The sequence below is a fragment of the Diabrotica virgifera genome, chromosome 3 (genome assembly GCF_917563875.1).
Source record: "Diabrotica virgifera virgifera chromosome 3, PGI_DIABVI_V3a".
In the NCBI taxonomy this organism is placed as follows: Eukaryota; Metazoa; Arthropoda; class Insecta; order Coleoptera; family Chrysomelidae; genus Diabrotica; species Diabrotica virgifera.
The window spans coordinates 15,321,632-15,337,254 of record NC_065445.1 but is presented as its reverse complement, the minus strand read 5'-3'; the positions used below and the strand labels follow the sequence as shown (position 1 = coordinate 15,337,254).

The 15,623-nt window shown below is 32.4% G+C and overlaps 1 protein-coding gene across 1 annotated transcript; it reads left to right on the top strand.

Moving 5' to 3' along the window:
- The first annotated feature begins 3,626 nt into the window (after positions 1-3,626).
- LOC114327143 (erlin-1) lies at positions 3,627-14,940 on the top strand. Its single transcript, XM_028275661.2, has 5 exons — positions 3,627-4,036; positions 4,096-4,176; positions 4,732-4,840; positions 9,307-9,611; positions 13,786-14,940. The coding sequence occupies exons 1-5, from the start codon at positions 3,914-3,916 to the stop codon at positions 14,170-14,172; spliced, it is 1,005 nt and encodes a 334-aa protein (XP_028131462.1). The 5' UTR covers positions 3,627-3,913; the 3' UTR covers positions 14,173-14,940.
- Positions 14,941-15,623: the final 683 nt, after the last annotated feature.

The window sequence follows — 15,623 nt, the reverse complement described above, 5'->3', positions numbered from 1 at the left end:
TGGCTCTGAACACAAAGAAGACAAAAATCATGATTGTCAGTATAAGAACAAGATTGAAGACGAAACAATCTACGTTAAAGGAAAAGCTTTAGAAAAAGTATCCAGATACTTGAGATGTGAGCTAAATCGGTAGGTATTATGGAATGAGAAACTGGGAATTGAAATTAGAACTAGAGTATTGAGATGTTACGTATTTTCTGTCCTTGTATGTGGAGATGAAACCTGCGTACAATTACGGTCGCAACTAAAAAAGATTTGCCAGTTTTGAGATACGGTTATACACGGGAACATTAAGAAAAATAAAAAAGAAAAATAAATATTCAACACTATAAAGAAAAGAAAAATGAGCTACTTTGGTCACGTACTAATGAAAAATATGGGTTAATGTGATTAGCTACACAAGGGAAAGTGTAAGGAAAAGGGGACCGGGGAGACGACGCACGGTAGGACACACCGTTTTCTAGAAAAATCGATTTGAAAGTTTTTCGTTTTTGGAATTTGAAAAAAAATTGAAAGATCTTTTCAACAAAAAAACGAAGTATTTTACCAACATAAAGTAAGAGTAACTTTTAGTACTCGAATACCTCATAATTTAATAATCTAGTGTCAAAAATGCTCAAAAATTCAAGACAAAAAAGTTATGCTATAAAATAACTGTTGACCTACCCAAAACGGACGCCTATGACCAGTACTAGAAATTCGCAATTAATGAAATCGATTTATCTCTGGACTATAAATAAATGTACCAGTTTTCGTCTTTCTAAACAGTTTTTTTTTAAATTTTTTTTTTAATTTAAAAAGCGAAAAATTTTCAAGTCGATTTTTCTAGAAAACGGTGTGTCCTACCGATTTAAAACAAGAGTACCTTTAAGTACTAGAATACTTCACAATTTCATAATCCAGTGTCAGAAATGCATAAAAGTTAAAGATAAAAAAGTTATGCGATAAAGTAACCGTTGCCCTACCCAAAACAGACGCCTATGATCGGTACTAGAAATTTGCAATGGATGGATTAGATTTACATCTTGTAGATAAATACGCGTACCAATTTTTGTTTTTCTAAATACAAGCGTTCTGGAGGTATTTAAGAAAAACTAATTACAAGACGCCATCTTCAAAGAGCTCTAGCTCCCTTAGGAAGCATTTTCGGACTAAGTGAATTGGGTTAAATTATCTTAAAATTATCTGAAGAATCTCCTGTCTTCGTTTATCGGTAGAGTTTCTGGACACCCTGTATAATGTATTTGGTATTATACTGATTCTGTGGTGTGAATTTTTAAAACTTTTTAAGTGTGGTTTTTGACCGTTGTGGGAAATTATTTATTTAGTTTTGTGTTTATAATTTAAACTCTTGTTTTATTTTCAAAGTTTTTTTGCTGTACCTAAGTAGAAAATGAATAATAATATTTTGTATTATACTTAAATAAAAAATACAGTATTTTCTGAAATGATATTTTCCAAATAGCTTATAAAATGGCTTAGTCAAAATTATAAAGGCTCAGTAAATAATAACAAAACAAACAATTACTTGTATTAATAACAAAATATTTTGTAATTACCCATTTTAAAAAGATCTCCATGAAAAAAAAATATAATTAATTTCATCATTTTCGTGTCTCATAATGTGGCGTAGCTACTTTTGCTACTACCCAACGCTTAGCTACTCTACATACAATTTGTACCTATTATTTTATTAAAAAAAACCAAATTTACTCTACAAATTATTGTATATATTTTGCTTTGCATTTTCATATAAAAAAACTGCGGTATAATATAATAATTATTATAATATAATATAATATAATATGTATAATATATTAAAGATTTAATATTGATAATCCAGATTTAGCCATACGACTCACACTCCCTTTAAGGGGAAAATTGACTCCATCCCAGGTACCTAAGGTATTAAAAGGATTGAGCTCTGGTGGGACTCTTTCCATGTTAACGAGCCCTAGGTGACTTGGTATGTACATACTTAATGTAAATAAAAAACAATGTTAAAAACTTTAATAATATGTATTAGCAGTATTAAAAGCTGTATATTATATTATAATATAATAATTATTATTATAATATAATATAAAATTATTAAAGTTTTTAACATTGTTTTTTAATGTATTTTTTTATTAATAATTATATTAGATACCTAATTACTATTAGACTAAGAGCCGCTATAGGTGAAAATTCTTAATCATTTTAGGCACGACGGGACCCTATAACTTAAATAGTAGAACCTAAAAGAAAACGTTTGAACACTGTGCCGTCACTTTTAAGTGGCACATGCGTCTACAGTGGCGCATCAAACTTTCCACTTATGGACGGGATACATAAATTAAAAAATACCCTCCCTAATTACCAGAATTTATTTTTTTTTCATTTTTTTAAGTTTTATGTGATTAAGACATAAGATTCATCGTAATTTTAACCCAGCACCCCCTTCTCCCTGCCCCCACCACCAAAAACTTTATTTTTCGATTTTATTTTTTTTTGGTGGGATGCAATCAATTTTAAAATTTCAAAAAATTTACACGCATAGTTAAGGGTTTTATAAAACACGTCTATTTTTTATAGACCTGTAGGTTGAGTGTACATAACCTCAAAAAAATTTTAAATTTTTTTTTTTTGAAAAAAAGTATATAACTTTTTTTTGGGGATAGCTGCAGATCTAATTTTTTCTTAGTCTTGTGTATTTTATCAAAAACTATATTTCTGATTTTTTTCAGATTTTTCTGTAACGTTGGTCACCTCCAAAAATCCAAAAAACTGTTTTTTAAGGGGGTTTTGGGGGGTTTGAACGTGTTTTTCTGATTTTTAAATATTCTAAAGAACTCAGTTACTTCAAGTTACATATAACCTATAAAAACAAAATTGATTTGATATATTATGAAGTCTATAAAATAGGGAAAATCCCCCAAAACCCCCCAAAAAACAGTTTTTCGGATTTTTGAAGGTGGAGAGACTTACGGAAAAATCTGAAAAAAATTTAAAATATAGTGTTTGATAAAACACACAAGATTGAGAAAAAATTAGACCGGCAGCTGTTCCTCAAAAAAAGTTATACGCTTTTTTGAAAAAAAAAAATTTCTTTTAATTTTTTGAGGTTATGTACACTCTACCTATGGGTCTATAAAAAATAGGCATGTTTTATAAAAGTCTCAACTATGCGTGTGAATTTTTTGAAATTTTAAAATTGATTGTATCCCACCAAAAAAAAAAAATTAAAACGAAAAATGAAGTTTTTGATGGTGGTGGCAGGGGGAAGCGGGTGGTGGGTTAAAATCACGATGAATCCTATGTGTTAATCACATAGAACGTAAAAAAATAAAAAAAATTTAATTCTGTTAGTAAGTTCTGTTAACTTTTAATTTATTTATCCCGTCCATAAGTGGAAAGTTTGATGCGCCACTGTCGACGCATGTGCCACTGAAAAGTGACGGCACAGTGTTCAAACGTTTTCTTTTAGGTTCTACTATTTAAGTTATAGGGTCCCATCGTGCCTAAAATGGTTAAGAAAGCGGCTCTAGTCGTAGTTATTTACAAACAAATTCTCTCCACTCGACCCTCGACCAGCCCACGACCACACAACTCGAAACACAAGTAAGTAAGTACGGTTGTGTGAAGCATGGCGCGAAGCCATGGAATTTATAGGACTAGCTCGGTCTGTAGATCGTTGTTCAAAACGTGGCCGTAATTAATTATTTATTCAGCTAATTTTCTGTTTTGACAACTGGTCGATGCCTTAACCTAAGTCCTAAATTTCAGGGAAAATGATTTTGAACCACACAAATAGTAAATAATACGTTTTTACACGTAAGATCTGCGGCTTTTTGATCATTATAGGGTATCTATAAAAATAATAATTATTATATTAATACTTATTAATTCTTGATAAACTTAGATTACATTTAAAATGCCGAGGCCTTCTTCATTAACTGAACATTTCATTATCGGCACAATATTGTCTTGTATTTTCTTAATATTTAATTACTCCCTTCATAGGATTGAGGAAGGACACGTAGGGGTTTATTTTAGAGTAAGTTATAAATAATATATAGATGGATTTAGTCTGATTTTCATTACTTATTTTTTTAGGGTGGTGCACTCCTACCTTCAGTTAGCTTTCCTGGATATCATATGATGATACCTCTATTAACGAGCTTCAAATCTATGCAGGTAAATTAAAAAACACTTTTATTTTTCTGTCTCTCGGCAGACAAGTCAATTTTTGAGAAAAAAAATTTTATTTATTAAAAACCCCAAAAAAATCAAGCAGTTTCTATTTCCAAAAACAAAAACTGACCTTATCTCGCTACATACATACTACTTGTAATTCCTAATTTCTTTCATAGTTTTTATCAAGGCTTGCATACGAATTCTACAGCTCAAAATAAGCATCGCAATATCCCAATCTTGTAAATAGTAAATGATGAAGAAATAATTTTTATTTTATAAGTAGTTTGTTCAAAATAAAATAAGATGTAAGTACCTAACTATACCAGTCAATCAAAATCCAAAATATTTAACTATGTTTTTCTCATTTCGTATTATATTAAATGTATTTCATATACATAATTGTATTTAATAAAAGCTGCATTTACTTATGTATTTAATTTTAAGATGTTTTTTTTCACATTGAAAAAACTCAAATTTTGACTTGTCTGCTTTCGTCTGCTGACCAAACTATTATCTTTAGTGTTTGATTATTAAGATCAATTGTGTTGGTTGTAGATAACATTGCAGACGGATGAAGTTAAGAATGTACCTTGTGGTACCAGTGGAGGTGTAATGATCTATTTTGATAGAATAGAAGTAGTAAATCATTTAAATCAGAACAGTGGTAAGTATTTGTTAAAGGGAAATTGTCTATATACACTTGCGACCAAAAAAGTCGGATTACTCGATGAATTATACACGTTAGATGTCTCGAATTTCCTAAACCTGTTGTCCGATTTGAGTGATTCTTTCAGTATGTTATAGCCATATTATTTAAGGAAATCGATGTAATAATATTGTTGCTAGACAGGTAAATGTCATTTTATACCGGGTGTAACAATCATACTGTGTTTTTTTCTTAAAGTTTGGAACACCCTGTGGAATTTTCTGGCATATATAAAATATTGAAATTAAAACTCAATTGTAGCATTGAACTTTATTAACCTTTTCTTTTTTGATTCATTTGCTTATGTTGGATAATAAAAAAGGTAGGTAAGTACATTAACAACTATTCGCGGTGTGCAAGTACTTGGAAAGGGAAACGAGAAACGACCGTGCGCGAGTCGCGGAGAAATATTGCATCTATCTTAAATAATTCATATTGTCAATTGAAATTGGCAAATTGACGTATATTTCATACCTTCTGTCATTGACGCAGAAAAATTATATATTGCTCCATAATATTGATATGATATGCAATTATTATATAAAGGTAAATTTAATTAATTGTATTTTGCTTGCAGTACTGCATTTTAATAACTGATTTTATTTACTACATACAATTGTTTACGTTTGCTAAACATAACCTGCATCTTATTTTTTCTTCTTATTATTTTTTTGGACTATGGTCTTGACAATTATCCAGCAACCAGGACTAATATAATTGGCCAATATAATTGGCCTTACACCTAAAGGTAGAAAGGCTTAGGACTAAGTAAGTAAGTAATTAAAAGTGCGAATAAAAGTACAAAGCGTAGTACCGAACTTGCACGGTCCCAATAGTATTTTTACTACAAAAACGTTATTACGTAGGTCAAAATTTTTGACGTAAGAGAACTGTCAAAACATTAGAATGTGACTTTTCATTATTGCTATGTTTATTATAAACACGGCAATAATGAAAAGTCACATTCTAATGTTTTGACAGTTCTCTTACGTCAAAAATTTTGACCTACGTAATAACGTTTTTGTAGTAAAAATACTATAGCCATGTTTTTCACCAATAAATCCTCATTTTCCACTTAGTTTAATAAACAAGCCTAAAGTAGGCTATGAAAAATTAACAATTTAATGTGACTATGACTAATGGATGTCAAATTGTTAACAGGCAAAAGTGTCTGGTTTGTTGTGAAATTTAGCAGATTTATTATTTAAAGTTACAATTAAGTCCGTATTTTTTTGTTTAGTGGAAATGGAACACGCTACAAGGAATTTGACCCACGATGAGTGTGTTCAAGCAGTGATCTTACATAGCGAAGGACTTAGCTACCATGCTATCGGCTCCTTATATTGGTAACAATTTTTTGCTAATGCACGGTAATGCAAGACCTCATGTTCACAAACTGTAACCGCAGACAGCATTTGTGGGACACAATTAGCAGAAGAATACGACAGTGTTTGCCACCTCCTAGAACTTTACAAGAGGTAGAAACTGTAGCTCTCGAGATTTGGAATGATATTGATATTGAAGACCAAATAGCATACCTCATTTGTAATATAAAAATACATATCTCTTTTATTATCGAACATAAGCGAATGAATCAAAAAACAAAATGTTAAGAAAGGCTAAGACTACAATTGAGTTTTAATTTAAATGTTTTATATATGCTAGAATATTCCACAGGGTGTTCAGAACTTTAAGGAAAAAACACAGTATGATTGTTACACCCGGTATAAAATGACATTTACCTGTCTAGCAACAATATTATTACATCGATTTTCTTAAATAATAAGGCTATAACATACTAAAAAAATCACTCAAATCAGACAACAGGTTTAGGAAATTCGAGACATCTAACGTATATAATTCATCGAGTGACCCGATTTTTTTGCTCACAAGTGTAGCTCATCGAATATTCAATGAAAATTTAGTTTTTGTTTATAACTTCGCAAAGTCTATTCATTTGTTCATTCCTTTGTGGATCGACTCTGCAATACTTGGAGCTGAGCTACCGATGAATTCCTATGTAGCTTTGTCCCCTGAATCCAAATCTGAAAATGGTATTAAAGGCTTAGGTGTGTTTACGTAGATTATGAATATCGTATTGCCAGTTCGATATCTTGCACCAAATTCGATATAGTCGATCTCAAAGAAAAAATTCAATCTTTCAGCTTACAAATATAAATAGTAATGTAGAAATAATGCTTGCTAACAGTAAACAAAGTTTTCGTTATGAAAATGCTTGTATTCTCAGATTGTTTTTTCTATAAGAAACATAATCCTTTTTATTGGTTCTTGCAGTTTCCAGTAAACTAGATAAAAATTTCAATCAATCAATTGGAAAATCAAACAAAATTAATTATTGTAGAGCTTAGCATATTGAAAAGGTTAGCATTCTGAAAAATATTGTTTTGAAAAACTTTATTATCGAAGTAAAAAACTTCTGTTATAGTTTGTATAAGTATTTAATTAAAAATCCAAATGGATTACAATAGTTGTTCAGAAGAAACGTTTTCAGACTTATCAGTCCATCTTCAGTACACTTTGAAGTACATACTTGTGCTAACAACCTCAAAACCAAACAGTGGTTGGGTTTAAATGGAAGACTACATACTTAAAAATATTAATTAAACTAAACTTACGTGCATAGAAATCGGCCCACTTAAAAATTTGGTAATTTTTGATGAATCGGATTTCCTAAACCTGTTGGCTGATTTAAGTGATTTCTTGAACATGTTATAGCCTGCTTATTTAGCAATATCACTGTAATAATATTGTTGCAAAACAGGTAAATTTTCATTGTATTCTGGGTGTACCAATCAAATTGTGTTTTTTTCTCAAGTTCGCATCACCCTGTGTAATATTCTAGCATATATAAAATACTGAAATTAAAACCCAACTATAGCCTCAGATTTACTTAACTTTCTGTTTCTTGATTCATTCGTTTATGTTGGATAATAAAAAAGTTAGGTGCTTTAACAACTAGACATGTTCTTCATCAATACACGGTGTTTCTAAATGAGTGCGACAAACTTTAAGGGGTAATTCTGCATGAAAAAATAATGACAGTTAGCTTGATAGACGTTTGTCCACAAATTTTTCGTTTCCTAGATACGGGATGTTGAATTTTTTCTTACAAACTGACGATTTATTTTATTGCTTTAAAACCGGTTGAGATATGCCAATGAAATTTGGTGGGCTTTAAGATGTAGTTATTGCACATTTTTATAATTAAGAATTTTATATTCACCATTAGCGCGCATACGGGTAATATGACCGATCATATTACTTGCATGTACGCCCATGGTGAATATTAAATTCTTAATTTTACGTCAAATAATCCGCAATAACTATCTCTTAAAATCTACCAAATTTCATTTGCATATCTCAACTGGTTTTAAATCAATAAATAAATCGTCAGTTTTTAAGAAAAAATTCAACATCCCGTATCTCGGAAACGAAACATTTGCGGACATACGTTTATAAAGCCAACTGTCTTTATTTTTTCATGCAGAATTATCCTTTAAAGTTTGTCGCACTTATTTAGAAATACCGTGTATTGATGAAGAACATGTCTAGTTGTTAAAGTACCTAACTTTTTTATTATCCAACATAAACGAATGAATTAAAAACAGAATGTTAAGAAAACCTGAGGCTATAGTTGGGTTTCAATTTCAGTATTTTATAAATGCTAGAATATTTCACAGGGTGATGCGAACTTTGAGAAAAAAACACAGTTTGATTAGAACACCCGGTATGCAAAGAAAATTTACCAGTTTAGCAACAATATTATTACAGTGGTATTGTTAAAGAATCAGGCTATAACATGTTCAAAAAATCACTTAAATCGGCCAACAGGTTTAGAAAATATGAGACATCAAAAATGACCAAATTTTTAAGTGGGTCGATTTCTATGCACGTAAGTTTATATAAAGTCATTGAAAATGGATAACGATCCAGGAACAGTATGAACCTGAAATAGCAATTACATCTGTCTTGGACTTCAATAGCCTGTCAACTATAGCAATAGTCTGTCAACCCAGTTAGTCAGTTAGCAGTAAATTGAAGTTTTTTTCAGATCTATGTATTTTAAACTGATTAAAATTTTAGGATACATTGTTGATACATAAAGACACCTGTATATGGAATACAATTAATTTTCATTTTTGTGAAAAACTCATGAATTTCATTTCTTCTTTTTTTTTAATGAGATAATCGCTCTGTTTTTTTATCCATGTATCCGAATCACTTTTGTCTTAGCTCATTTTAAAGCTCTGAGTATTTGTCTTAGCTGTTTAAAAACATTCTGAGTATTTGTTTTTTGAAAAACCTTTCTTTTTACATTATTATAGATTTTGTTGATAAAGGTGTAACAATAGCATTCATATAAACAATAGTATAACTAATTGTAAGAAATCCTATTTTTTTAGTTCTTGATATCGTTAGAAACTACACAGCCGATTATGACAAAACTCTTATTTTCAACAAAGTTCACCACGAACTGAATCAATTTTGCAGCATACACACCTTACACGAGGTTTACATTGATCTGTTCGATCAAATAGACGAAAATTTGAAGCAGGCTCTTCAAAGAGACTTACTGGAAATGGCGCCTGGGTTAACGATACAAGCAGTCAGAGTAACAAAGCCGAAAATCCCTGAAGTGATACGAAAAAATTACGAATTAATGGAAGGAGAAAAAACTAAATTGCTGATAGCCACGCAGCATCAAAAGGTCAGTATTTTTGGGTCGAATTTGTTTCTTATTAGAACAATTTGTTTTACAAATATACAAGTATAATTCAACATCAACCTTTTTTGTGTGCAATTAATAATGTCACTAGGTACACAATCCATATCAATCTTTCTCTGTTCCTCATGATGTGACTGAGGTATTCGATTGTGGCTGTTTTTATTGTGATTAACAGCTCTTTTCTTTTTGCATTCTTAATAAAACATCCTGATAGTAACGTGGTCGGAATAAGATATCTTCAGGATTCGATGATAAACCCACATTTCGAAAGCCTCAATTTTCTTGCAGGTAGCGTCTATGAGAGTTCACGACTCAGCTCCTTTCAGTAGTAGCATCAAAAACGGCTTAAGTAATTTTTGGATGTTATCGTACATATAAATACAGCACATTCCTTAATGATGAAATAAAAAAAGCAAATACACAAAAAACATCAGTTTGATTAAAATTTTTGACCATAAGTATCGATTAATATTATCTTCAGGTTTAGGCAATGGTTTAAAGAATTTAGTAATTATCTCTTGCGTGACAGTTTTTTAAAACCCCTTCAATTCAGATTGATATTCAGCACTGGCATTAACAATTTGCCGCTTAAAAATAACACTTCATTCCATAGTTGGATCGATTTTCACAAAGAAATCACAAAGCTCATTTGCCATTCTTAAACTTTCACTAAGATTTTTCAAAAGTGTTACGTTTTCAGTGCTTGTTGAAGTCTCTTCTTCAATGGGTTGTCAATTTCTCATTTCCTCCAAGTAGGTTTCAGTCAAATCTTCGTCTTGCGATTCAAGCAACTCCTGAAGCTCACTTCATTCTATTTGTTCACACCATCGTCTTATTCCACTCGCAATTTCGGCAATGTTTGAACTTGCACAGCTTTTAGTAGGGGAGGAATGTATGCTAAATGTGCAGTCACTCGAGCGTTATTGGGACCTATTGGGTTGTGAAGAGTAGATCCTAAAACCAAAAAAAGTTAAGTAAAGTTTTCCATTTAAGTGGAAACTTTCCATTTTTTAATTTAATTTTCCATTTCCAACAATCATTTTCTCCGATTGTAGCGCCATCTATTCATAATTCGAAAAAATGTCTCGGAATAAAAGTTACTTATTTTTACTTAAGGAATCCAAATCTGCAATAAAAAATGGGGGCTCCTATTTAAGATTTTAAAGTAACCTCCCACCCCACCTCAGTGGGGGTCGTATTTGGTGCCATTCGATAGATTTTTCAAAAATATCGAATAAGTGTATTTTTCAATTTTTCGATCCGATGTTCATTTTGCGAAATATCGCGGGATTTGTATTTAAAATTTTAAATTTAACCCCCACCCCTCTCGTCGTGTTTGATATCATTCGATAGATTTTTGAAAAATATTGAGCACATATTTTTAGTTTTTCGATCTGTCGTTTGTTTCGCGAAATATTCATTTTTTCTTGCGAAACTTTGTCACTCACTCATTTCCGTTTTGCATGTACTTAACTTACCTTATCTTAACCTTTAACTACACGCGCTAAGAATTCTACTGGAAATATATTTAAAAATTTAATTTTTGACCTTGCTTATCTCTCTAACCTATAACTGGAATGTGCTTTACAATTTGGTTTTAGTTTCGTTATAATCGGCGTGCTGGAAAGATCGTAATTTACATTTTATTATTTGTTGTTTCCGGTGGTGGACAATATACCCCAGAATTATATTACTATAAGTCGTAATATAAGTACATATTTTAATTGTTTTTTAGTCATTATGGCACAAAATATATTTATCTTTATAAACAATACTTTTTCTCCTGTAAAAAATCACATTTAAAAAATTTTTTATTAGTAATTTTATTTATCATGGAATCCAGTTATTCCATGATTCCAGTTATAAATCCCAATTGGCTTACTGAAAAGGAACTCCAAGTATTCACTGATGCCGAATAAGGTTTATAACAAACAACTAAGTGTGTTTAAAAAAAAATTAATCAAATCCGCTGTTTTTAAGTGTATTTTCTTGTGGCGTACAAAGTACGCCACGCGTGTAGTTGTGTTATAACTTGATGCGCGGGTAGTTAAAGGTTAATCTGACGATTTCGAGCTTTTCTAAGGATAGATTTTTTTTCGCCCCCCCCCCCCCGTAACGAACTTCCCTGCATTAAGAGCCAATATGTGGTAGAGGTACGTTTTCAGGGTACAAGGTTTCTCCCCATGTGATAATCTGACGCGCTCGGTAACTGCAAAAAATCCCCGCTTGGGCTCCCCAACCATTTATTCCAACGTAATTTCAATCATGTTAGATTATGAAAATTTAATGTGTATGGCTTCAGTTCTTGAAATTATTCTTTTATGTTTACGATGCATTTTGCTATGCCAAATTTCTTCCAGAATTCCATAACATTCATATCAGTATCATTTTAAAGGTTCGTCTAATGGAATAGAGCTTAAAGGCCTGGATTATTCCTTGATCCATAGATTTAAGTAAAGCCGTCGTATTGGGAGGTAAAAATATCACTTTTATATTTGGGTGCATAGTTTAAAGTTCGCGAGGATGACCTGGTGGATTGTCCAAAACTAGAACTGCTTTAAATTCTCTAAATTCTTTGATTTGTGCGAATAAAGGCCGGAACACACATATCCGCACCGAGCCAGCACCGAGCAGAGACAGACGGTGCGGTGTGGTAACCGAGCATTGCTACAGTGCTGACCAGAGATATGTCAAGAATAGATCTGGCTAGTCATATGCCACTCAATGCATCGGGGTGTAACGTCGATATCAAGTACGGTGGTCTAGCTATCTTTGTCTGTCGTGCAAGTGTGAGCGTATCTACCAAGAGGTGGGAGTAATGGAACGACAGTTACACAGAGGCGGCAGCCATCATATGCTAGAGAGAGAAAGCCAAGCGCCAGTAGAGAGAAATAGATAGACCACCGACCCGAACTGCTCCGCGTTACGCTATTTTTCGGAGTTGGCCAAATATATGTGTATAAGATCTTTGGTGCTGACGCGGTGCGATACTATGTGTTTCCACAGATAAATTACAGTAGATTCCCTCTATAACGAGATCTGCAATGGCGGACTAATTACGTCGTTATAAGCGGATCTCGTTATATCAGACAACAATAATATTGAAATGTTTTAATGCCTCTTACCTTACGTAGTTTATTAGGTGTCGATGGTCGACCTGAACAATGAAACTTCGTATAATACATAATACATAATACATAATACTTCGTATAATACCATCGTAAATATTGTAACTTTCCTACAATATGTATTCAATATCGGTCGATAGATAAACAGAAAGAATAAAAATGTATACCATTTTTATTCATTCAGTTGCGGTGCGAAACCAAAACTGTCTTAATTTTTACTCAGATCAGAGAGTGCAGCCAGCACTCTTATCGACGATTTCACCTCTTGTTAGAGGTTCATCAGAGACTGCATAGGCTGCTTTTCTCTGGCCCAGGTAAAAATTTTCGACATATCCATCTCCCACCGCAACTGACGAGATGGTAGTAGGTGCCTAGCGGCATCTGCTAAATAAAAGACTAACTTTACCACGCTGCAGACGGGGGTTGTGAATTGCATAGTGTAGAATTCCTTCCCTTTAGTCTTCACTGCAGCATCCATTTGGCTTGCATATTGTAGAAGCCTTGGAGGTTGTCACCAGGAAATGGGCCAATAAAGTTTTTCAATTAAAAATCTTTTAAAAATATTTAATTTACAAATATTTTTATTAGGTTGAAAAACTTAGTCTTTTAAACAGAAAGAAGTTTATTGCAGGCGGTGTTTATTACACCACTGGCCTTGAAACACCGATGTTGGGAATTTCTGTATAACAAGCAGTTGGGGAATTTATTTATAGCCATTACTTCGTTAAAAATAGGTAAAAATACATATTCTTGATTTAATTTTTCCTCGTTATAACCAATTATGCCTCGTTATAGAGGTGTTATAGTTTAATAAGAATTTCATGGGACATCTAGCGTACGTCGTTATAAGCGAAACCTCGTAATATCCGTGTTCGGTATAGAGAGAGTCCACTGTATCTTACTTTTTCTTTCTTGGCGTAGCACGTCCCTAACTCTGCCGTGTGTTAGCTCGGGCTCGGTGCGGAAATGTGTTTCCCGGCCTTAAGGGGTTTTTACTATATTTAAATAACTTCTGTTTTTAACTGTAGGTAGTAGAAAAAGACGCAGAAACGGAACGGAAGAAAGCGATAATAGAAGCCGAGAAAGAAGCCCAAGTTGCCAAGATTCAATTCGAGCAGAAGATCATGGAAAAAGAATCGCTGCAGCGCATATCCCAAATCGAAGACGAAATGCATCTTGCTAGACAAAAAAGCCACGCAGACGCAGAGTTTTACAAGCACAAGCAACAGGCGGAAGTGAATAAGATGCTGCATACCAGGGAGTACATAGAACTGAAGAAATACGAGGCGTTGTCGCATAACACAAAGGTCTACTTCGGAAATGAAATACCTCAAGCCTTTCTTGGTTCGGAAATAACCACGTTTGCTGATACGAAGACTTCTGTGGGAGAGAGTAAAACTTCAGCGGAAAGTTAAGATTTTAGGAACTGAGCACGTTAGTCTAGTCAAAGAAGTTATTGTTATACACGTTAGGACAAAAATATTGCATATGAATGACCTATAAGTGAAAATGACCCAAAAAGTATAAAAAAATTTGATATTTTTTATTTTATATTGTTTTTGCTATCAAGATATTTCAGAAAACCTTAATCTTAAGCTTATTACAAAGTCATTTGTATTTGAATGGTGTGGTTAAGTTTCCGGTGCAGGTAGAAAGCAATCCATTGTTAATCTATTGTACTGGGTGTCCCAATAAGAATAGCTCTCGGCCATATCTCAGGAACCGTTTATAGTACAGCTTTGAGAAAAAAATATTTATAACAAAAGTTGCCTCGGGAAAAGCCTGGAAATTATTTTCATAATTGTGGATCCACCGCTAGAGGGCGTAATTGAATATCAAAAATTAAAAAAATCTAAATTTTACAAAATTTACCTAATGAAAGGGCACTGGAAATCTGATCATCGTATTATTCATAAAATTCTGCGCATATTTGATTTCACAAGTTTAAGTCTACCTTTGCAAATAAGAGATGGGGGTGAGTGAGAACCTTCTTATGAAAAAATGGCTGTAAGTCCGGTTCTGCTAAATCGAATTTTGCATACTTGGTCTTGTTGAAAACAGCTCTTTTTCGTCAATGTAAGTGTCTTATTTTCGAAATAGCCTATTAAGTAATATGCAAGCTAGGAGGCGGTATTTAATTATTTTCAGAAATCTAGTTTTCTTTGGAAAATATTAAATACAAATATGCATTTTTAATCGTTTATTACATAATTAGACCAAATTAGCAACATAATACCGAAAACCGCATGTCGATACCTTTTTATATCTCGAGATATCTTAAAAAATGTGTAAATTTTAAACATGACTGTTACTCTCGCCGGTAAACGAGGTTAAGGAAAAGTAGTGTGCTATGGAAAAAACAAATAAACATTTTCCAGATGTAAACGTATATAATTAATTAAAACAACAATAAAATATAACAAAGAAATAAAAGCAACTACTTACTTAGTGACGACCTAAATGTTCAAATCGTTGCCCATCATTTTCGATGCAAGCATTTACTCTTTTAAGAGTAGATTGAACAGCAGTCTCAATTTCTGCTTTCGCAATGCTTTGAATGGCGTTTCGCATTCCCTAGATTCTAGATCATGTTTTCTCGAGTAGTGGGCCTAGCGGCAAAAACAAGGTCTTTAATCCATCCCCATAAAAAGTCTAAAACAGTTAAATCTGTTGCTATTCAATCTACTCTTGAAAGAGTAAATGCTTGCATCGAAAATGATGGGCAACAATTTGAACATTTAGGCAGTCACCAAGACTAAGTAAGTACTTGCTTTTATTTCTTTGTTATATTTTATAGTGTTGCTTGTCTTATTGTTGTTTTAATAATAATATACGTTTACATCTGGAAAATGTTTATTTGTTTTTT